The sequence below is a fragment of the Pectinophora gossypiella genome, chromosome 11 (genome assembly GCF_024362695.1).
Source record: "Pectinophora gossypiella chromosome 11, ilPecGoss1.1, whole genome shotgun sequence".
Lineage (NCBI taxonomy): Eukaryota > Metazoa > Arthropoda > Insecta > Lepidoptera > Gelechiidae > Pectinophora > Pectinophora gossypiella.
In genome coordinates, this window is record NC_065414.1 from 5,534,525 (window position 1) to 5,560,235 (window position 25,711).

At 38.3% G+C, this 25,711-nt stretch overlaps 2 protein-coding genes across 3 annotated transcripts in view; one reads left to right on the top strand and one right to left on the bottom strand.

Annotated features, from left to right (window-relative positions):
• The window catches only part of LOC126370968 (lachesin-like), an 88,423-nt gene that overhangs the window by 33,603 nt on the left and 29,109 nt on the right, over positions 1-25,711 (bottom strand). For both annotated transcript variants that reach the window (XM_050016141.1, XM_050016140.1), the window contains exon 3: positions 648-820. In XM_050016141.1, the coding sequence (XP_049872098.1) occupies positions 648-820 (173 nt within the window). The remainder of the gene's footprint in view (positions 1-647; positions 821-25,711) is intronic.
• LOC126371001 (uncharacterized) lies at positions 23,334-24,445 on the top strand. The gene is made up of 2 exons (XM_050016200.1): positions 23,334-23,361; positions 23,619-24,445. The coding sequence occupies exons 1-2, from the start codon at positions 23,355-23,357 to the stop codon at positions 24,098-24,100; spliced, it is 489 nt and encodes a 162-aa protein (XP_049872157.1). The 5' UTR covers positions 23,334-23,354; the 3' UTR covers positions 24,101-24,445.

The window sequence follows — 25,711 nt, forward strand, 5'->3', positions numbered from 1 at the left end:
CAATAATAACCCTAACACCAGGGTTGATGAGGTTGGTAATTCACCTCACAACCCACACGATAGCAGAACTAACTTAATCCTAAAATGTTTCTAATGGCCATATATCTATGAGACCATGGTTACGCTACCATGGTGTCCTAGTGTGACAACGCCCAAACGCTGCATCGAGCTTTTGTCCGGCCAAGTAGTTAATGCCATCTGCGGCAATCCTATAATAAGTCACGTCAAAAAAAAACAGCTGTATCCAGCGTTCTGTGTTACTAACGCTTAAATTGAAGAGTTCCTTTCATCAATAATAAATCGACAGTAAGTTAATTCAATAGATAGGTACTTTATATAATGATAGCGTATTGTATCCGATTCCCCATCTTCCTGTTTACAAAGTGGAAAACTGTATCTGATGTTTCGCGCTGCGTCTTCTTCGGTTGTTTATGTTATTTGTAGTAGTTGAACTATCAAGTTAGACTAGAGTATGTGTTTCAATCCAATTAAGATTTTAAAAAGAGAATGTAACTTACAAATACCCGACATGAGAAATTGTCTATAGGCCCCGTAAAGTAGGTTCCGAGTCTCATAATGAGACAGTGGGCCCAACTCTACTGAGTGATGACGTGGTCAAAAGTACCATAGACAATATTAGGGCTTACCTTATAATCCCCGAGGTCAGTAACCGAACAAGTTAGGACAGCCTCCCTGCCTAGAGCAACCGTGACGTTCTCTATAGGCCCCGCGAAGTCAGGCTCCGAGTCTCGCAGTGAGACAGTAGGCCCCACTCTACTGAGTGGCGACGTGGTTAAATGTCTCATGCTGCTTTTCACCACTGCAACAAAAAATAATAAGTTAGGGTCTGTTTTACTATTTACCATATCCAGAACTTTATCTGGCAGATCTGGGGTCACGCCAAGACGAGCAAAGCGCAAAGGCAGGACACTACCTTTTCTCGAAACGTTTCGTCGATTTTTGGAATCCTCATAACTCAATTTGGATTATACCAGATAAACCAAATTCTCAGGATATATTATCTTTAGTGGATTTATTAAAGGTTTTAAATGCATACCCCATTTTTGTCAGTCACTGACTCACTAACGATCATCATAAGTATAATGTACATCCAGTCTTAGAAATCTTAGAAGGCTGAAATATACATAGTATTAGTAGACAAACACCTAGAAAATTCTGAAAGGAGATCATCGGATTTCGGCCCAGAAGTCAAAGTGCCGGCCAAAAAATAATTTTGCTATATTCCGTTAGACCTTATCCGTCTGAGTATTTATTACTATGGCACCAAAGCTGTAGGGTCAATATCTTCGGTTTTATTCGATTTAAAAGAACTGTATTTTTCATACATTTTTGGTGAAAATGTAAAGTGCCGGCCAAGTAACAATAATGGTATATATCCTTAGAACTTATCCATCTGAGCATTTATTACTATGGCACCAAAGCCGTAACGTCAATATTTCTGTTTTTATTCGAATTAAAAAATAAACTTGTATTTTTCATACATTTTGGTGAAAATCTGAAGTGCCGGCCAAGAAACAATATTGGTATATCCCGTTAAAACTTATCCCTTTGACCATTTATTATTATGGCACCAAACGTCTATGACCATTATTTTGGCTTTTATTGGACTTTACGTTTTAGTTTCTAAGTGAAAAGTGCCGGTCAGCAAAAACACATGTCAAAACTATCGAGAAGATACCTGTAAACATTATTCACTATGACAATAAACGTGTATGACCATTAGTTTGGCTGTTGTTGGATTTTTAAAATATCGATTCTTGATTTATTTTGTTATAAAATAAAATATGACAGGATAAAGGATCGTCAGAATGTTTATTACTACGACATTAAACGTCTATGACCACTATTTTGAACTCAATTAGATTTCTCAAAAATCTGGAGTTTTCATAGATATCTACACTTTGGCGAAAAAAGTTTTATCTGGCGATAATGCAGGTAAAGGCGTAATATCGTGGTCGTCTTTGGACACATTTTTATTAATCAAAAATAGGTTTTTCGTTTGACCACTATCTCACCTGATGGTGATAAACGGTTTAGAAGCTTATTTTTTTTTAAGAAAAGTGAGGTACGATGCTATGTCGGCCGAGTAGCACCAGGACATTCTGATCGGCATACATGCAAAGTACAACTGCCCGACTCCTGTCTTCTCTAACAGCTACTTCAGACGTCATGCCAAAATACGAGTTTCGTCACTAGATGGCAAGCTTATCTTTGGAAGGTGGTAACTATCTACGATCAAGATGAATCAATACCATAATTCGCCCGTAAACTTAGGCCGTAACGTTGAGTCGAATGCAAAAACTACAGCCAACGTCATATCTAAAATCAGATAGTATTAATATAGAAGTTCACCTAACAACACACAAAACAAAAACACAAAGTATTTATCTGACTAATAACTAGTCATAGGGAAAGCTCTGCTTATTGTCATTGTTAAAATGTATATAAAAAAAGATTTTTTTAAAAAGTCTAATAAAAGCCAAAGTCGATATTTGGTAATATAGTAAAAAAAATACGTTTCAAGTCGTTTACCAAAAGATTTGACTTATTTTGTTTCGCTGGCTGACATTTTCCCATTTAAACCAAAACGGAAAGAGAGACGAATAAAAGTCAAAATAATGGTCAAAAATGTTTTGCGCCAGATTATTAAATGTTGTAAAGGTCCTTTGTAATCCGCCGTACCGCAAGTTTTGCCTAAAGCACTTTATTTTTAAACAAAACAAAAAAGAAATCAAGATTTTTAAAATAAAATAAAAGGCAAACTAATGGTCATACACGTTTGGCGATATAGAAATAAATGTTAACAGGCATCTACTCGATACTCTCAACATGGTATTTTTGGTGGTCGGCACTTTTCACATTTGAACTAAAACGTAAATTCCAATAAAAGTCAAAATAATGGTCATAGATATTTGGTGTCATATTAAAAAATATTGAGAAGCAACTATTAGAAAGATTTGACGTATTTAATTCGATGGCCGGCATTTTAACATATTAACCAAAACGGAAAGTCCAATAAACGTCAAAATAATGAACATAGAAGTTTGGCGCCATACTAATAAATGTTCTAACGGTCCTTTGTAGTACGCCTGTATCCATTTTATTCCCAACGGACATAATATTTTTTTTACAAAATGTATGAAAAATCGAGATTTTTAAAATCCAATTAAAGCCAAACTAATGGTCATACACGTTTGGTGTCATAGTAAAAAATGTTCACAGCAATGTACTCGAAAGGTTTGACACATTTTTTTTCTCTGGCCGGCACTTTCGAATTTGGGCCGGCCAAAGTATGGAGAGCCGATGATCTCCTTTGGAATTAATGCGGTCAAGTTGTAAAGAAATTGTATTGAACGAAGGCAAAATAGTTTGTCGCGCCATAGCTTGGTTGACAGCGCTTGTCTACTAGATGTCGCTGTGTGAAACGATGAAGTCAAACATTTTGGTAAACTGCTGACTTACACGTCCAGGGCGTTAAGAGGTGCGCAGTTGAGCAAGTTTACCTGTCGCATGCTTGCTTAGTGCGCCTTAGGCGTTTAGAGGGTACACAGTCGAACATTTCCCTGCTGACCGCTTGCTGAAACGGGCAAGCCCCATAATTTGCCTAACGTGTAGAGTTAGAAGCTTGGCTCTACTTGAGATCTGATAATTTTTTGACATTGTGATCGATATGATCTCATCTTGGCAACATTTTGCATGAAAAAGTTTTTGAAGGGGATAAGAATTATACTCTAGTGTTAGATTAATACTTAGTTACGAGAAGGAATTGGGTAGATTTGATGGTTTAAAACCAATCATTTTTGGTAGGTACAACAGAAAACCGGGCAGGTGCCTGCCCAGTGTAAATGTTTGCTTAAACACAGGTAGATAATATTTACTAGTTTGTCGAATGAGACAGCGAAAAAGAAGGCGTACGTAAAGTCAAATCGTTACGTCCCTTTCTATCTGCAACCACGCCGGACACTCCTTACAAAAATCACGTTTTCACCGTATGCCGCGTCGCGTTTTTTTTTTTGACGAAACATAATTGTAGATTTGCCGCAAATGGCATTAACTACTTGGCCGGACAAATGGGGAGCGCTGAGGGTTCTCACTCGGTACAAATAAGACAACAGGCCTAAGGGTGCCCAGAAGGCGCGAACCTCGGCTCAGGGCGTAGTCTGAGAGGAAAATATTTGAAAGAATTAATTGACCCTAGCAGATCGATAGCGATAAGCGCTGAATAAGGGAACCTCCTCGCGTAAGAGCGAACTTCTATTTTGTTGTGCCTGAAAGGGTCTATGATGTGAAACTCATATATAACTTACAAGCTTGGACACCATCATAGTATGCAAATAAAGAATATTGAATATTGAGACACAGTCCTCCTTACCCTTTAGCGACTTACGAGTTATGGGCATTCAAGGCTAAAGTCCGATACGTATTGGGGGGGAATTCAGTTCTTTATTTTATGCCGCAATTCATGCCATTACTGAACACGTCATGTTCTTTAACTCGATTTCTTTTTAAACTTAGTATTTACATGAACTCAATAATCCTGTTACACCGAGAACCTCGCTCAGAATATTAAGGACACCCTGTGGAATACCAAATTATTTTGTTACGTAATTTCATTTTGTTCTTTCCTGTTTCCTCGTTCCTCATTTTATTCCTTTTTTATGTAACTTAACCAACCCTATGAGTGGGTTTCACGCCGCTGTTCCCTTGAACTATGTCGATGGGAAAATAGATGTAGAGAAATTGGGTCGTATATTTCCTTTAGCGTTTAATCGCCAAACAAGACTATGTTGAAACTTCCTTATGAAATCAGGTCCTTTATAAATTAATTAAGATTAAAGGGGTAGTTGAACTCATTATTTTAATATAATATTTTTTATTTAATATATAGTTCTTTTTTTTTAGAAACATTTACAGATAAATATCAATGTGTATGAAACTGATTACAGAACTAAACTTGTGTCTTCTTTCGTATCAGTTTTAAGGTCGGCCTGAAACAGCACCATGTAACGACCAAGTACTTTTTTGACGTGACTTATTGTAGATTTGCCGCAGATGGCATTAACTACTTGGCCGGACAAAACGAGCAAGTACTGACTTCGATAAGTAGTGACCGAATCAACGTCATAACTAACGTGCCTTCCAAAGCACAAAGTTGCACATAACATTTTCGAGATATCAGGTGATTTCACCCAGCCCCACCCAAAAGAGATATGATCGTATTGTGTTTTTTAAGATTACAAATTATTGGGTTATCCTTCTATCGTTGTGAGGTGGATTACCAAACCAATTTTGGGTTAATAGTACTAATACTACAACCATTGTGCACCTGAACCCTTCATTTACTGATGATAAATGTCTCTCTCTCCCTCTCTCTCCATATTTAAGAGTTGCGCTCTTGTCGGTGGACTAAACCCCATTCCTCTGTTCTCTCCGCCAAATCTTTCACCTCCTATATGACACGACCTGCACCTTCTCTTTTATTTGTTACATAAATGTTCTCCTAGATCTACCCCTTCCTTTCTTTCCTTCAATTTCTCCTTCTCGTGTCGTGTCGTATCCGGTGAAAATGAAATGAAATGAAAAAGGCATTTATTTGCTTAATTACATTGTAAGACTTAAAATAAGCCTTCCCAGTAAGTAAAATAATTTACTTGTGTTGGAAAAGACTCGCAACTTCCTCCTAGCCCACTTTATAAAACGAAAAGGTAATAAAATAACTTACTTACTACTTAAAAGTACAACATCTAAACTGCGTGTGTGTTTGTGTGTAGATCGTGTGTGTGTGTGTGTGTATGTGTGTGTGTGTGTGTATGGTGGCCACTCATATTTCCTCTCCGGTTCTGTAAAGTATCTATTATGATAAATAAAAACTAAATATTGATGATAAATGTAAAGAACTGAAGAAAAGATACTGATTTTAAACGTTAATATTTTTATGATTAGGTAATAAAAGTTAGGTATAATGTAGCGTATTGTTATTGAGTAGGTACTACCACAGTGACCTATTATGAATAATCTTTTTTAGGACGATCTAATTTCGGGATTCTTACAGGCAAGTCCGTCCTCCTTTCATGCGTGACTAAACATCCTAAATCAATCTAATGATACGGCTAGGGTATTTAATGTACTTCTTTATAAGTAAAAATATATTCAAAGCATAATTTACTATACTTTGCCCTTTTCGGTTGATGATAGGATGCCATGTATGGTTAGGCGATGACAGGAATTAGCACCGATACTTCATTGTAAATAAGAAAACTACTGGTATTAACATAACAACAAAACACGATGAATTAACTACCCACACTTCACCGAGCTTTCTGTTAGGCCAACGTGATAATTTATTAGTATAATTATACAATTTATTATTTTTAACTAATTTACTAACGTAATTATACAATTTATTTTAGGGTTTCAAATAAATTATTACTTGTAATAGAATCAAATAAATACTAGTAATAGTTTATTACGTTGCCGTTGGAATGTGTAATAGAATAATTGTAATAAGTACCTACTTATGATAAGTTGTAAACTAATATGACCTGTAACGAACGTTATCAAATAAATTATCATTATTACAAATACAAATATTTAAAACCCAGGTTTATAAACCCTAATAGGTTAGGCAGTGCAACTAGACATTAGAAGACGACTTACAGATACTTTTGATACGAAGTCCTAAGATGGGTAATTATGATGAATTGATGAACTGTATGGTGACAGGTGATCAGCCAATCAAAATCGGCGCCCGAAAAACGCTATATATACGAGCCTGATGGCCACTTAGCTCGCGACAACAACCCCTTCAAGACCTCGATACCGACCCTGCCGGCGTGTTCAACGATTTCCCTCATTCAGCATTTATCGCTGTCGGCCCATTAGGGCCTTCAGGCCTGTTGTCTTAAATTTGGTGCCTGCTGAGAGCCCTCAGCGGTCCATATTCCGCCCGGTCAAGTAGGTAATGCCATTTATGCGACAAATCTACAAGAAGTCACGTCAAAAAAGAAGATCAGCCCATATAATAACTCCATCGTGACATCAATCATGTTAAAACCTACATTAATAACTTTACGTATTTAAGTACACATCTTTGTGATAATGTTTGTTTATGTAGACTCTAATTCTATTAAAGAAATTTGGTATTATATTATAATTTATGTACACCATTAACACATGTTTATGGAACACGATGTTCGTGCGTCACCCGACAGGGTCCACATAATATCAGCGTCGAGGTTCACGCCGCGACTTGTGCTGAGTGAGGCCCTTTTCCAGGACGTCCACCACCACCTTATGATCATTTCGACAAACATCCGTCTTGCTTTTTTTGTAATTGTTTAGTGGAAATTTGATATGATGTTATTGTCTTTTTGTTTGTGTGTGGCGCTCTTTTATAATAAACTATTAAATTTCTATTATAAATAGATACATCCATTTCGTTGGTTTTCAGGTGTACACACAGATACGGTTTTCGATTGCTATCCTGATAACGATAATTGATGGCTATGCGGTAAACTATCGTTCAAAACGGTTGACCGTTTCATTTGAGCGTTAATTGGCAGCCATTAAAACCAAACTGTTTCATCCTCATGACTTGTAAATACATTATGATGGACATTGCAATTTAAATTTGAATAAAGAAGTTTATTTATACTACACAATATTATAGTTTCCAACTACCCAAATCAGTTACTTTTTACCTATACAGGTTGTTAGAAGCTGCAGTAGTTTTAGGCGGATGAGACGTTCGTTATGTAAAAATTGACGATTCAAAGTAGTATGTTACCTATTGAATATAGATATTATTATTTTTGAATTTGAATTTTATTTAACGTCAAAATACGAAATTACTATAGAATGTGTATGAAAAAGCATTCAGTGACGTCATAGAAAAACGTGACAAAATGTCGCACTTATTGTTAGATTTTTCTTTATTAAAATTCATAAATAAGTTAAATAGAAAAAATGAAATGTTTTTTGTCACCTTTAAGTCTGTCTTTATTTAGTAAGTAATCAGAATTTTATGAATCTTTGACCTAGGAAACTACCCAATTAATTACGGTTAATTACGAGTATTACATGTGGTAGTGGTGACGTGTCACATAAAAACAATAATACAATTCTGTCAAAAAAAAATCTATCATCTAAAACTCTTGTAAATTATTACATAGATAATAATTATCCTTGTTTTCCCGAGAAGCAAAGTAAATAATCTTAAATTATAGGACCAAGTTGGGGAAAACAGAATGAATGTCTACGTTAATTCTACTCCGAATATCACTTACAAACGTGGCACTGTTCGTACCTACTCTGTATACTAACCGGACATATAAAGAAGTAATTTATGTGACACTGCCAACCCTCATAGACCGAGGAGGGCCGACCCTATTCAAATTAGCCGTGTGATATGTTAGACTTAGATATCGAAACGGAAAATCGGGTCAATTTATAAGAAATAATTCAAGTCCATTCTTGTTAAATGGCTTTTGTGCGATCATAATTCTACTAACATCACGTAATGAAGCAAATATAAGGTGGGGCAGGATGTAAGAGAAACAATGAAAAAATATTGTTTGTGGTCAAATCTTTGTAGAAATATTCCATTGTTTCTTAACAACAAGTTTTCATTTGACCTTGTTCATTATTTTATTTTTTTTTTGTACACAAAAGTTAGTTGCAAAAAGAAAAAAGTCATTTCATAATCCATAATGCCACAAAAACACCAGTCCCCACAGCCACATAAACCGTAACCTCAAAACATTACTTAAAACTTTAAAAAGTTTTTCGTACGGTGGTTGAGAAATCGTAATAAACAAGTTCTAAACTTTCGCCGATATCGAAGTGTGAACGTCGAAACTTCATCTATAAAACGAATTAATATCTCCAACCATCTCTTAATCTATACCCTTGGAACCGCCTCAAAAGATTTCCACTTGGACTCATCCTCGACACTGACTGTATTTCATGCCCCAAATATAACATTATGATTTCTTACGCACGAAATAGCAAAAGGTTATACAGAGCTTGACCAGGGAGGGGAAGTCAAGCGGACGGGATATGACAGTATTTTCGTAATAGATTTTTATTTTTCAATAATAAAGTCGTTATTATTTCATTCTATGCATGCTTAGAATATTTTATTAATAATGTATTTTAAAGGAAGTACAAGGCCAAGAAGAGATTAAAGAGAAGGTGAACGTCGTGTCTTATATGGAAGTGAAAGAATTGGCCTTTAATAGACGAGAATAGAGAATGCTATACCAACGAGGGCGTGGCACTTAAATTAGTGATGTGATCAAATCAAATCAAATATACTTTATTGCACACGACATACAAAACAAATTAACACAGATGATGATAGATACAGTACAATCTGGCTGTGATGTGTTTAATATGTAATAATTATCTCTATTTTTAACATGTGATTGATATATTTGATCATATTTCGTTCCTATGTTTAGAATGTTTAATAATATGTGATTGGTATTGTTTTTTTTAATATGATTATTATTTTTATTGTGATAACATCTCATTGTACCATATTTTATATAAATAAATAACTTTGACATTTTTAATTTTGTGCGGCTTCGTTGACTGGGGTGTTAAAACTAACTACTTATAGTAATGACTCTACAAACTATTGTTATGTATCTTTAGGAGTAAATATAACAGCTCTGCTAATTCCAATTCGCTTTCCGGGCTTCTCGAATACTAACATAACTAAATTAACTCTGAGTAACTATCAGCCTATTTCATCACTTCGTGACCGATAGACTGTCTAGATGTTATCTGGCAGATATGCTGTAAGACAATTTATGAGTAAGTTCAGCGAGGCAATGCAGCCAGCATTATTATTATTTAGCATTATCATCATCATCATCAGCCCATTAACGTCCCCACTGCTGGGGCACGGGCCTTCCCTATGGATGGATAGGGAGATCGGGCCGTAAACCATCACGCGGGCCCAGTGCGGATTGATGGTTATTAACGACTGCTAATGCAGCCGGGACCAACGGCTTAACGTGCCTTCCGAAGCACGGAGGAGCTCGAGATGAAAACTTTTTTTTTGTGGTCACCCATGCTATGACCGGCCTTTGCGAAAGCTGTTTTACTTCAACAATCGCAGACTGAGCGCGTTAACCGCTGCGCCACCGAGCTCCTCTACAGAAACACAATTTAGCATTTTATCATTATCTTTAATTTTTTAAACAAGTCACGGCACGGTTTTTATTGCCACGTTCAATTCTACATTTATTACCGATTGATAAACGTAACCTGGGTACTGGTAAAATATCATTGTTGGAGAGAGTGGGTACTCGTGCCATACACTTAGCAACAATATTCTGAGTCAGTCCCATTTCCCTGGGCAGTGTTAGCTACTAGTCATAATTTGTTAATCTTAATTTACGTAAGTACTTTTGTAACCTTCACTGTTCTGGGAATAAAGTTATTTTATTCATTATGGGCACTTATTGTACAGGGGTCACTGAGAGGAACCCTCCTCTCATATTTGAATAGATTTTGTATATTTTTCCTTTCTTATATTGCGCTGTTTTTTATTCTTTTATTATTTGTAAAATTGTTATTTTAGAAAACTGTTTTGTTAATGGTGTAAACAAATACATTTTTTAAATTAAGAATGGCTACGGAGAAAGGAGGAGGTACATTGTTGTGGCGCTTACTAATAGGTTCCAATCCTGATAACAGATAATTAAGGTTTTTATTAACAAAATAAACTTTTTTATCAGGAACTGGTGTAAGATGATAATTATATCAGATTTTGACCAAATTTATATGGCACTATTTATCGGTATCGACATTATCAGTACCATCGGTTTGCGGTAACAGAACCAAACCGAAATATTCGCAACTGCGAACTGTAAACGACTCGACGTAAATATTGATTGCATAATTTAAACGCAAAATTATCGACAGCACATTATTTTGCGTTATACGCGTGAAGAGGATTGAAAAAGGCGTTAAAGCCTGTACTATAGATGTCCGACGCAAGTTCATAAGGACAGACGAAAAAACGGTTTAGGGCTACTAAGCGGAAGCCGTCTCCGTATAGAATCAGAAAAGAACTATAAATCCATTTTTCGTTCGATAAAAAATATCATTTTTTTTATTGATCGAGATATTTATTTGCGCCACTTAAGATGTTTCTGATTTGAAGAGATATAAATTACAAAAGAAAAAATCATCAAATGGACCTGTCTCTGACAAATTAGAAGTTAGTTTGGAAGCTTCGGCTTTATCGACTCCCCTATAAGTGAACTAAGGATTCATATTAAATAAGCCCTAAGAAATAGCATCGAGGATTTAATGTCAATCGTGATCCGCTCGCTTCGTCCACTCTACTCTGATAACTCAATAAACTAGCTAAACCAATTTGCCACCACGTAAATACACCCATCTCTAACATACCTTCCCGAATTTAATAATGGCCATTAATAAAGCAGGCAGCAAGCCAATGTAATGGCTGGCTTTTAGTCCGCGTCCACAATTTAACACTAGGCCGTAAGGGTGGGAATGGCGTCATAAAAGTTGTGAGTAACGTCTCGCAATCAGAGGTGAGATTAGAAGCATCAGACCAACACACTCCCGCCGAAATGGTTCCCGATGACGATAAAAAAGGGTCAACAATTTATAAAAAGAAAAGTGACGGAGTTCTTTTTTTTTCCATTTAACTTGTTGTGACGTCATTACTAGAGTCAAGATTTAAAAAGGTGAAGTAACTCTACTCGGAGCTTAAGGCGAGTTTAAAATTTTGTTTATCGGCTTTCTGGAGGGATAGCTTAAGGGATTAACGGTTATTGTTGCGGTTGTGAAAGTAGGACGCATTGTTTTAACACGGAACCCGAACGTCTTCTCTATTCAGACGTCGTGATTCAGTAGAAAAATATGTAAATCAACTGCGCATGGCTAAGAATGTGTTAAAGGATATATTGTTGCTTTTTATCTTACTCAAACGTATATATAGTCTTATTTTATAGTCTTGGTATTTTGACTGTTTTCCTATTCATAGGTTCATTTTTCAAGTCACAGAAATGTATGTGGATTTACGGCTTTTATTTTCTTATCTACCTCTATATCACGAGATATTTTGGGACTATATTTTATAACTATTTGTAAAGTTATCAGAAAAATAAATTTCTATTGTGTGGGTTGTAAGGTGGATTACCAACCTCATCAACACTGGTGTCAGGGTTACTATTGAGCCGCCCCTGACATGACTCATGTAACAACATGGTTACTACGACTTACATCAGTAAATAGTATCCGGGACCAAAGGCTTAACGTGCCTTCCGAAGTACGGATCGTCTTAATTTCAGACAATCAGGTGATCAGCCTGTAACGTATTAACCAAACTAGGGATCACAACATGATTTTTGTGATATGTCTGCACCGGGATTCGAACCCGGGACCTCCGGATCGTGAGCCCAACGCTCAACCACTGGACCACGGAGGCCGAGAAAAAGAAATTAACTTATATGAAAATGTACGACCCTGTGACGAATCCTAACCCTAATCAATCCATTTTTTCAATAAAGATATTCAAGGAGTATTCGTTTAAATCTTTGCAATTGAAGAAGAAAATTCGATGCAGCCGACAGACGCAGTGATTAGCTCGTTCGTGGCATCTGCAATTATAATCAGAGACACAAAGTTCGGGGACTTCCAAGTAGCGAAACTAGGTTCTCATGGAAATCTCCAACTGTGAACTTCATTTGGTATAAATATTCAATTTCGATTTGTTTAAGTTTATATCCAAGTAGCCATTAGCCCGAATTCGCACGGGTAGTGTATTATGTGAGTTCGGAGTCAAAAGCTTTAAAATTTCTCTACTTTATTCTATTTAATGCGTCTATGCTGTTCTGGGAACAAATAAAAACATGAAACACGTCCAGCTGTTTGTGAAGTGGCAATTAATAAACTGTTTACTATTCGACTCCTGTCTTTCAACAACTACTACCTCCTTTTATCGTGCTACTCTGCTGGTACGTCGGGACTCCCAGCCTCCATCTCCACCCGTCTCCACCTCCACCATCTTCCTCTGTCTCCACCGCAACACTTTATATTTTCAAATAACTGTCGTTTTGCCAACTAAATTGCACAATCGTAGCTGTCACTTTAGAAAGAGTACGTGTCAGAATCAATAAACACATACGCCTAGACGAACCGAAAACACATACTGTATACAGGATTTACGTTAGAATTGTTTATGTAAATTTGCTTTTTGCGAAGGAAATTTTCAAAAGAATATTATTATATTTGTTGAGATCATGAATGTTTTCACCCATGATATATTTTTTCTTGAGTTTGCTGTAACACGTTTTGGTTCTTTGACACGTCTTTAACCTTAACAAAGTCGCAGTCAATCTTTAAATACACTGCATTCCATAGTTTGTTGCTCGTTTTTATACCCTAACAAAATTTTGCTACTGCAAAATATTTTGAATGTTTAAAACATAATATACATTATCAATAGGTAGTGTTACATAAAAATGAATCGATGAGCCAAATCTCGACTAATACATCACTATGCTAATGAACGTCAGAACAACACTAGCTTACGTGCTTTGACAGATCTAATTATTACCGCGCATTGAAACTATTGCAAAATGTTATCTTTTTCGAAACGTAATGACTAATTGTATTGAAATTGTCGTTGTGTACAAAAGTAATAATCACTAATTTAAGAGCCACGCTCTTGTTAGTGAGCATTTCTTCATGCTACTTTTTAGGGAAAAATAGGGCGTTGGTTTCCCTCTTGCCTTCGCCTAAAAAATAATAAAATGATAATAATTTTGCTTAATAGTAGGTACCCCAAATAGTCTAAATTCGGTATCAGTGTTTATTTTAAAACTGGACAAGTATTTATTTACCCCAGGAGATCTAATACCCGCCCCTGTCAGTCGCGCGACACATCGAAATCCGTATTACGACACCATCATAAATCAGCCAGGATATGCTTTTAACAGTTCCATTCGCCATCCCACCGCTATAGTGAGCAAAGTACAGATTAATCAAACCCAAACGATAAATTATACTCTTTTTTCCAATGTCGTTGATTTATATCTCGCCATATTGGTTTTCTAATGACACCTGAAATACCTGAAATAAATAGAATGGTGAAACAGTTACAAATTGAGTGTGGGTTTATCACACATCGAATGGTTTTTAGGTTTCCACGCATATTTTATAAGGAAGGTGTTTGGAGTGGCTTAGGGGACATCTCGTCCCAGTCTTAAACTGGGCCCAGGGACGAGTTTGCTCTTTTCTAATTTGATAATGAGTAACTGGGCCCACTATGATTCAGTTGTTGGAGTGTGCCAATTTGGAATCAGCGTATGAGTTCGTGCCATTTGCGTTGGAGACAGCGGGACCTTGGGGCGCTGAGGCCAAAGCTTTGGTGTGTGATGTCGGTCTCCGTATAAGGGTTGGAGGCATCCTCGAGCTGGCTTTTTCCTAGCCCAGCGTATTTCACTTGCGGTCCAGGGAGGCAACGCTGCAAGCATAATGGGTACGTTCGGGCAGGACCGGCTTTCTGGAGGGCTTTTTGACGCTTAATATGGTTTACTTATATATTTGTGTGTTTTGATGTATTCTAGTGTAGGTATTTAATTTGACTATGTTATATATTGTATTGTATTGGAAGGGGTAGACCTAGGATAACATTTTATGAAACAAATAAAAGAGAAGGTGCAGGTCGTGTCGTATCGGGAGGTGAAGGTTTTGGCGGGAAGAAGAGAGGAATGGCGATTACTCCACCGACAAGAGCGCATAGAGAGAGAGAGAGATATATTGTATAGTGAAATTGTATTGACCTTTTATGTTGCTATAAATTTTAACCAGGAAGGAACTCTAAAAATCGGTATCGTAATTTTATACCAATATGATAAGGGATCACTTTGTGAGACTGTCCTTTATTTGGTAAGGACTTCTCAGGATTGAATCACCTGATTCTGCGACAAAGTAAAATGATTCCATGCTTCCGAAGGCACGTTAAGCCATTGGTCCCGGCTAATAGCCGTAAAAACACCTCCACCAACCCGCATTGGAGCAGCGTGGTGGAGTATGCTCCATACCACCTCCGGTTGATTGAGGGGAGGCCTGTGCCCAACAGTGGGACGTATATGGGCTGTTTATGTTATGTTTTGTTATGATAACGGTAGCGTAATGTTAATTGCTTGTATTATATACCTTAATCTTTTCACGCCGGAGTCCCGTGGCTTTCGAGTTATCAATAATAAAAAACAAATGAACATGTGATAGCATTCGGATAACGCGTGACTTGCATATACAGAGTGTTAGTGATATCGTAACGAATACTGAGGGGAATAATTCAGATCACGCTTCTGAGTTAATATCAAGTGGAATTACCCTTCACAAAATTCATAACAACTTTCGTGTGTTTTCAAGTTATTTTCAGTTCCAAACTTTTGCGACGGAAAATTCCACTTGATAATAATCAATTCAGAATCATCTGTCAAAGTTTTCGTTGCGATGCCACTAAAACCCAATATGTTACCTTGGAATATAAACTACCGAATTCGATTTTTGAGTTTGAATTGATGTTTGGAAAATAGATAATTGTTATTGCGTGGTTTCCAAATTTTTTCCCGGTTAATGGCACGAACAATCGAACCCAGGACCTCCGGATCGTGAGCCCAACGCTCAACAACTGAACCGCGGCGGCGTTTAATGGTAAAGAACGAATTGACATCAGGTGCCGTCAAATAAATGGAGCGACAATTCAGCAGTATCCGTTTCTAGTCATTTCCTAAACTAACGACATACGGACGGGATGAAAACTTAATACAGTTACCTTGACAAGCTAGCAGATAGCTTGTTGACAAAAAGCTTGTCGAGTTAAATTCGCGCAGTGACCGAAAGTGATCCCTTGCAGGGGTTTCCAACCTCTGGTTTGTAGATCACTGGGGATCCTAACTACATCTATGTACTTACACTTAAGTATTCATATTCATATACAGGAGTTAGTGATGTCGTAACAAATACAGAGGGGGATGATTCAGACCATGATTCTGAGTTAATATCAATGGAATTTTCCATCGCAAAATACATGACATTTTTTAAATTATTTCCACGCTTTTGCGACGGAAAATTCCACTTGACATCAACTCGTCTGAATCATCCCTCAAAGTTTTCGTTACGATGTCACCAACACCCTGTATGTATTTAACATTTGTTGCCATTAACATAAATTAATTTGAAAACGGTACATCATTCAGTACCTATTCAAAATATTTTTGTATACATGGGACATAAATAAAAATGTTATAATAATGAAAATAAAGATTTTTTTTGTCTTAGATTAGTGAGTTATTTTTTAAATCGTGGAAATTTCATATTGAACATTATGGTCTCTTGTTAAAAAAGATTGGAAACCACTGGTCTATAGAATGAGCAGACAGGATGACATGTGTTTCTGCCGACCGGGAAAGACAAAGGCATTCCATCAATTTCCGAGGTATATTCATGGTATGTTGACTGATGAGTGGTTTCGGAACCCTAACTGTTGGACAGCACTTAAGACTATTGGAAATACTGATTGGTAAAAGTAAGAATGAGAAAACAAAAAAGTCTTTTTTTCGCTACCAAGCACTTTTCTAAGCATTACATCTTCATTAATGTACATTATTCTTTATCATCTCCTCTATGCTTTTAGTTACCTAAAAAGGCACGAAATGATGAAATCCATAGGCCATTTGTACCAATTTATACCTTAAGAAGAGAAATTTGGGATGTAATAAAACTGGCAAAAAAATGTGAAGGTCATTTTTATATTACGTGATCTGCAAATATTCTGGTCTTATGATGATGACTATCTAACTAAGAGCGTGAAGCGAGCGAGTAGTTTGGTAACAAGTCGACAAATAGTCGTACGGCCTTTCATCATCATCAGCCCATTAACGTCCCCACTGCTGGGGCACGGGCCTTCCCTATGGATGGATAGGGAGATCGGGCCTTAAACCACCACGCGGGCCCAGTGCGGATAGGTGGTTATTAACGACTGCTAATGCAACCGGGACCAACGGCTTAACGTGCCTTCCAAAGCACGGAGGAGCTCGAGATGAAAACTTTTTTTTTTGTGGTCACCCATCCTATGACCGGCCTTTACGAAAGTTGCTTAACTTCGACAATCGCAGACCGAGCGCATTTACCGCTGCGCCACCGAGCTCCTCGGCTCCTCGACGAGCGTATGGCCTTTAATCATCACTAAAACATGCAACCCCGATGATGACGTCACAAAATTACCACAGAAAATGTAACACACTGAAATACCGACTTCTTGAAGGCAGTTACATGCCAATGCAAGACGTTTTTATCTAGCTGCCGCGACACACATGATATCTTTTTTTTGTTTTCAACATAAGTTTCGTAATATTGAAAAGACTAATTAATCTTTATTTTTCATTGTTTTTATTTTCTTCTTTAAGTATATATATTGCATTACAACTCTGTTGTAATTTTAATATTCAAATTCGTTACCCTAAGTAGTTAGTTTTAGTCAATCAAGCCTTCATTTCAATTACTTACGTTATATACTTAACATAAATACTTCATTCTCATAAATTAAAACGAATTGAAGGTTTATCGCTTAACCGCTTCTAATAGAACAATATACCTAGAGCTCACAAATTCACGGACAGTTTTCCTTGGGTTGTCCCGGTCAACACCTTGGATAGGTATTAATGAGGTGACAAAACCGCCTGTAAAGAAAGGAAAACTCGAAAAATGTTCGGACATTACGGAAAAGAAAAACTCACACAATAAAGGATAAACATTTATCAACGAAAATAAAAATGTATCTTGAAGATATTCGGAAAGCTAAAGAAATACCTAGTGGTTTATACGGATGAAAATATTTACCTTGGGATAAATAAATATATTTCGAATAGAAATTGTTGATTTAAGTATCGGAAATATTTCAATATTTATAGAATATATTTATATTTGTTGAATATGGTAATGTTAGACACCTTTCAAAATACCCTTTCAAAACCTTTCAAAATCAGCGTTCAGTAGAACCAAAAACTAAGCTTCGTAATAATTATGCTAGCTATTTCATCACATTAATAGCACATGCAAAAATTGTGTCATATCATTAGATTGTCACTCATCACTGTCTGAAACAAATGCAATTCACGCACTGCAATGAACGGACGCCATTTTGATTAATAATATGATAACGGCCTCTGTGGTCCAGTGGTTGAGCGTTGGACTCACGATCCGGAGGCCCCGGGTTCGAATCCCGGTGGGGACATATCACAAAAATCATTTTGTGATCCCTAGTTTGGTTAGGACATTACAGGCTGATCACCTGATTGACCAAAAGTAAGATGATCCGTGCTTCGGAAGGCATGTTACGCCGTTGGTCCCGGTTACTATTTACTAATGTAAGTGAGTAATCGTTACATGAGCCATGTCAGGGGCCTTTGACGGCTCAATCATAACCCTGACACCAGGGTTGATGAGCCTGGTTTTCCACTTCGCAACCCACACGATAAGAAGAAGAAGAAGATATATGATACGCTGTCTGTGCTTACCATAAAGTGTCATGTTAGGGCATTGTTTCATAGTTGGAAACAACTTCAGCATAGTGCAGTATAGATCGCGTAGGACCCGCTGTCAGGAATTCAATTCGCTGTTGTTTGCCGGCAAATTCCGCTCAACTCCCGTCTAATTCCCTCATAGTGTGATAATGAACGAGGTAAATAATATCCAAAGTTGGCGGAATGGGCCATTATTCTCGATGAACAGGTCATTTGTCACGCCAGGGAGCGCTCGTAATGAACGAACGTCAGTCGATACGGAACTTGCGTTGTATGGCGTAAACAAGAGCTTAGCAGTGGGCAATACAGTTGCCGGACAGTATTAGGATATTGGTGTCAAGCATGTACAGCGTAAAGGAAAAGTACCACAGAATAGAAGAAAGGTTGGAAAGGCACTAACGCGCATTTTGTATGAGAACCACTATCGCCACTTTAACCCCACTCTCTTTTACCCCACTACTTCTTCTATCGTGTGGATTGTGAGGTGGATTACCAACCCCTACAACCCTGGTGTCAGGGTTATTACTGAACCGCCATAGGCCCCTAACACGACTCATGTAACGACTACGCCTTGACTTGCTCACTACCACCCGACAATCTGCGGAACAACATTTTATAGCGCACAAACAGCACCCTATGTTCCCTTTCTAAGTTATGTCCCTGGCCACCGCACGAGTGTGTTATTTTTTTAACTTTATAACAAAAATGTATTACCCAAGAAGCATCGTCAAACCCATGTCGTGTGACCCTCAGTCTATTTGATACGTTACTTTTATCGATGAAGCTGTTATCAAAATCTATGTAAGAATTTTTGTACCTAACTTCGTATCGTGGAATATACTTAAAGTACCTAACTATAGTTCCAGTTTGCATTTGTTTTAAATCTCCTTGTATTTAACTTGTAGCAGATACTAAACAAATACAAGCGGCCCTTTTATTGCAACGGCAAATCTGCTTTGTACCAATTTACTTGTGACCTCATCCACGGCATTCAATGAAAATGGCAGCCACATAATAGCACTTCAACGAGCCAGTCCACACATTGATCGCTTCGGTTCAAATCGCTCCTACAAATTATGCAAATACTTATTCACATTTAATCCAAAACCGAACCCTTTAGGCCTGATGAATATTTTATCACTGGGATAGCAATATATTTTACAACTAAAGTTTGCAGCGTTAAATGGATTACTTTAAATTCAAGGCAAAGGTCAGAAATCCAATTACATTTAAAAGAAAACAAGAAAATATTGGCCTGAACCTAACTGAAATAGCCTATATTACTGGGTTTTCCGTATAAGCTTATCCCCTTTGGCGCTTAATGGATAAGCTTTAATATTCCTTTTTACCTGTAAGCAATGGGGTCAAGTGCCAACCGGAAAGGAAAGTAAAGCAATAATGGACTATGTACGCCTACATTCATTGGATAATAGTAGGAAGTTCACAGTTCGTCATGGATTGATGGTTTTCATAAATGGTCAGTACATTTAATAACGTATTGAAACGTACGCAAGTACATTTAGTTTTGTACGAGTAAATACTTATATATGAACGGAGATGGCAAAGTAAAGAGTCTTCTTCTTCTATCGTGTGGGTTGTAGGGTGGAATACCAACCTCATCAACCCTGGTGTCAGGGTTACCATTGAGCCGCCAAAGGCCCCTGACATGGCTCATGTAACGACTATCTACTTACTTACATCAGTAAGTAGTAACCGGGACCAACGGCTTAACGTGCCTTCCGAAGCACGGATCATCTTAGTTTTTGGACAGTCAGGTGATCAGCCTGTAATGTCCTAACCAAACTAGGGATCACAAAGTGATTTTTGTGATATGTCCCCACCGGGATTTGAACCCGGGACCTCCGGATCGTGAGCCCAACGCTCAACCACTGGACCACAGAGGCCGTTAAGTAAAGAGTGATACAATTTTTCTACGATTTTCTCATATCCATTTCGACGGTAAGTCGCTTGATAATAGCAAATAATAAAATCATTTTCAAGCGATATATACGTATACATAGCCGTGGCAGCCCAGTTGGTAGAACGCCTGCCTCTTACTTTGAGGTCAGGTTCGAATCCAGCACAGGCCTAAACCAATGATTGTCGAATTTGTTTTCGATTTTATGTTTGGATCATAAATTTAATGATTATCACGGGCTCAGCGGTGAAGGAAAACATCGTGAGGAAACCCACATTCCCGATAAATGTATATGACCTAACCTGAACCGGACCTGTCAAGTCTTCAGGTTAGGTAAGCGGACCCTGTGAAAAACGGGATAATGCTAAAGGGATGAGGCGATATTTACATAATTATGTAAGTTTTTTAAATGAGTACTATTTTTGATTATTACTAAAATTAAAAGCTTAAAATCCAGAGGTTTTGCAGTTATTATTGCTGTATCGAAAAGCAAAGATTATTTATTTTTAACATCCTAAGAGCTGTTTTATTTAGATCACGATAACACGGAATTTCGTTGGGAATTTCCTAGTCGTTCCAAAAATTACAGGAAAACTCATTAGGTTAATGCGGGGTGCGTTTTTTGCATTGTCCGTGAAGTCCAGTCGACGTATGGGGTCAGTACATTGCGTCGTTAGCTGGAATGGACCGCTGTTAGTGTGCGACAATGACGTCGATATATCTACTGCGGGCTGTAGCCGGTCCTATTGGGGAAATGTACTACGGTTTATTGTCTTACGTCGTAAGAGCTTCGGACTGCATTTGTCTTTAGGGCTATCGCTTTTGGCGCTTTCGTGCTGTTCTAACATGCATCGTGGCTGAAAAACTCGAGAGGCAACAATAATCACATCAAAAATTATCGTTATCTAAGAATAACATTATCACTAATTTAACCCGGGACTCCAGATTAAGAGCCCAACGCCCTCTACTAGACCACTAGACCTGAGGCTGCTATGAATAAGTTAATTGATCATGATACAATTTACTTGACCTTACCCTCAAAACACGGAACTGGCACATTTGGCAGCTTCCGTGTACAAAATCAAATGCAATTTAGTAGCAAATAGAGTCCATACGTTGATTAGCCAAGCCAACTCTAGCGTCATAAAGGTAGATCACAAGATCCTCATTTCACTAAGTGATTTAGTTCCGTCCGATTGGTACTGCGATCAAATGGAATTAACGAGGAATTAGGTAACCCTTTCCTGGTGACACGGTAACGTTTGGTCCGTCACCCAAAATATTTAGTGTTCATGAAATTAAGTCGAATTCAACTCTTATTTGAACAGGAATTATCCGCCTTCGGTTTAAAACCGAGGGGTAATTACGTCCTCTGCTTACGCGGCTTTGAGAGTATTATGTAATTATGTACAATAAGTACAGGTTCCGTACGTTAATCCGGTCAAGTACTTTGCACCGCGGTGTGCGGTGTGCATTTTATTCACACTTTCATTTAGTCGTGCTTTACGTGGTCTTATTTTATGAGAGAAGATAAGTGATATTTTCTACTTTTTTTTAATTAAGATGGGTTTGCTCTTCTTCGTTCTTCCACGAGGAGAAGAAGAGGTCGACGGTGGACCGAGCAACCCAGAAGATGCCTTTTCACTTGTGATTTAAAGGACCCCAGACTTACTTTAATTTTTAAAACAATATTTTTTATAAATAAAAAATCGTAGCGGTTGACCACTAATCTAAAACTACCTCACGCTGTGTAAGGGCTATGAAATATGGCGTGAACCCCACCATTTTTATAAGCCCCTGTAACGCAAGACAAATTTATGCCGACGATAATAAAGATGAATGAACCAATCCCAGTCTAACAATAAATAATGTTGTGACGTGCTTCATTTACACTATCGATGAAAGTGTAACAATAGGAGGTGCAGGGAGGATAATGACATAATCAAATGGGTCCCTTGCACATCTGTGTCGGGGGTGCTCGCCGACACTACGCATGACTGCCCTTGATAATAGCTTCGATACAGCACCCATCGTTTTTGTTCGAAGCCGTTTTTTGCGCTTCGAAACCCCGTCTCTTCAAATAGAGGCGGTAATATGATATCTATGCACAACTGTTTTTGCTCGCCGGAGTTGAAAGGGGCTTCTTTAATGTTATTGATTGAAGTATGTTTTTGTCTTGTTTGGGAAACTGAATTCAATCCGAGAAGGTGGATATTGGAATTTCCTGTATATGTATCTTATGCTTTGTTGTCGCTATTCAATGGGAGACCCAATATGGATACAGAAGTCGAGGTAGACCCCGTAAAAGATGACGTGATGACTTCAACGCTTACCGCAGCGTTTGGTCGGAGATCGCACAGAGTCGAGAAGAGTGGAAGAATCAATGGGAGGCCTTTGCCCAGCAGTGGTATCAAATAAGCCAGATAAGATAAGAGATAAATTACATGAATGTGTAATTGATAAGGCTCGCCATAGATCATGAAGATAATTATATTAATTTATGTGTACATAAATTATTGTTGAGAGCAAGTGACAAGGAATTCTGATATTGATGAAAAATTAATTTTCTTATTTTCTCCGTCTATGTTCGACTAAAAAGTTTTAACATTGCATTGAGCAAAACAATGCAAATGTGATCATTTCGATTGTAGCGGACCCAACTAGTTGGCCACCTAGTTCCGCTCACATGCAACAGATGGCGCCACGTTCTTCAAGCGGTCGTGAAACGCGGTATCGAAGTTTTCACGGCAAGACGCATATATACAACTTCCAACACAACACTGTTGGATCGCCGATCCCTAGTCACACTACCAACTTGTGGCTAGCGGGGTACTATGCTCAGTTCGGTACCCCGAAAAACATCCTTTGGCGGCAGCACATCCTCGCCGCCAAACTGGTGACCCCGACGTGATTGAACAAAGGAAACATAAGTAACAAAATGACGATGCCACAGCAGGAGGTTTATAAAGTTGGTGTCCGCATACCCCCGTCGAAGTTTTCACGGCAAGACGCATATATACAACTTCCAACACAACACTGTTGGATCGCCGATCCCTAGTCACACTACCAACTTGTGGCTAGCGGGGTACTATGCTCAGTTCGGTACCCCGAAAACATCCTTCGGCGGCAGCACACCCTCGCCGCCAAACTGGTGACCCTCGACAGAACACTTCCTGCCTACACCTTCTGGGAGTCGGAGTCAACTGCATCGCACCTGCATCATCCGCCACCAGCATCAATCACCCCGCATCAACCCTCAACAGGCGTTCATCATCAGCCTTCAGTCGGAGCATCATCAGCACGTCCACCTGCCAGCCGCCTACGACGCTGCCCTGGATACCTGACACTCCACACCAGGACTTCGGAGCATCTACAGTTCCATGACCAGCTGCCCAAGCTGCCTGGACCTGGCACTCCGCACGCAACAGCGACACAACACATGAGGTCCACTGCCACACCACGCTGTCGAGCACGCGCTCCACGTGGCAGGCCACCTTCTCGCCTCACGCCAGTCGCCGGCTCCACAATCCCGACTCACCGCGGACAGGAGCAGCTCCCCATCCCGACTCACCGTGGATAGGAGCACAAATCACGCCGTACACACCTCTTCCCGACTCACTGGGATTACAGGCACCACGGCATTCCTGAAGAGCACTGAAGCACTTGAATCGACCTCCGGTCTGAGGGGGGGAGTGATGTAGCGGACCCAACTAGTTGGCCACCTAGTTCCGCTCACATGCAACAGATGGCGCCACGTTCTTCAAGCGGTCGTGAAACGCGGTATCGAAGTTTTCACGGCAAGACGCATATATACAACTTCCAACACAACACTGTTGGATCGCCGATCCCTAGTCACACTACCAACTTGTGGCTAGCGGGGTACTATGCTCAGTTCGGTACCCCGAAAAACATCCTTTGGCGGCAGCACATCCTCGCCGCCAAACGATAAACATTAGCTACTCCGTGAATAGAAATAAAAACGAAAACTGCCAAGTTTCGGAACTAAGCAACGTGTAGAGCTTGTGACAATTCTAAGCGCCCGGTCGCTCCCTAAAAGTTTAGCCCTCTGGCGCCCCAAAGTTGTCGTGCGCCTTAAAACGCATCGTCACCAACCCTATTACGTCATTGCATACAGTGCAGGGGTGTACCCTAGTGATTTATTACACCTTAAACGGATTGCAGAGAGCCTGCAGAGTCTCTGTATCGATGGTAATGACGTCATCCCCTTTGCACTTACCGAGGGGTGTACTGTAGGACCACCTTACTAATAATTAAATTGAGATATCTACTGTTTGTTTCGACTTTGCTGAGGTTAATATTATTATTCTTATTGAAACCTCTTTTCATGAAAAAGATGGTAAATGTTTGAAACAGACTAAAGGAAGCTGAAAAGTGTACTGTAGTTTTAATGTTTTTGTACAAAAAAATTAAAAATTGCATTATTTACTTAAACCGAATTGCAAGAATTGCTAAGCTCATTTTTACATTAAAATATTGAACAGCATTCTAACGTAGACGGCTCATATTTTTAAGTACTTAAGTAAGTAATTACATTTATTAGTTCTGATATTAAATTTCAATTTTATTTTGTTAGTACAGAAATCGTTAGGTACAGATCAAATTTATCTGATATTAATAATATAAGTATTTCAGAATTCTTTGTATGTAACCCGAAACGCTGAGTGCTCTATTGAAAACAAATAAGCGAAAAATAATATCTATGTTGGATGAAATATTACGAGGAAAGTTTAGTAATATGAGCGACATAAGTTGTAAGACAAAACTTGTACCAAAATAAAAGACATTGGTTGTCCTTCAATGCTACTAAACACTTATTAAAGGTTACAGATGATAGAATTTATATAACGGTATAATCCAAGCCAATATCAACTACAATTATCCACTGTTTTTATTTTATTACAAAATAATACATAAATGTTTATTACACAAAATAAACTAACATACAACACAAAACAAAAAAAAAACATAAAAGATAGTAAAAAGACTAGGCCTTATTGCTCATGTAGCAATAAAGATAATTCAGCTACTGTACCAAAAAATAGTTGACGATAGTTAGTCTAAAATTGCGCTCCATGTTTAACGAATGTCCTCGAAATAACTGCCTTAAGTTTTCCTGCTTTGGGTGAAGATTGAATCTTCTTTGCTCGTCAGCACTTAATTAAAGTAACAG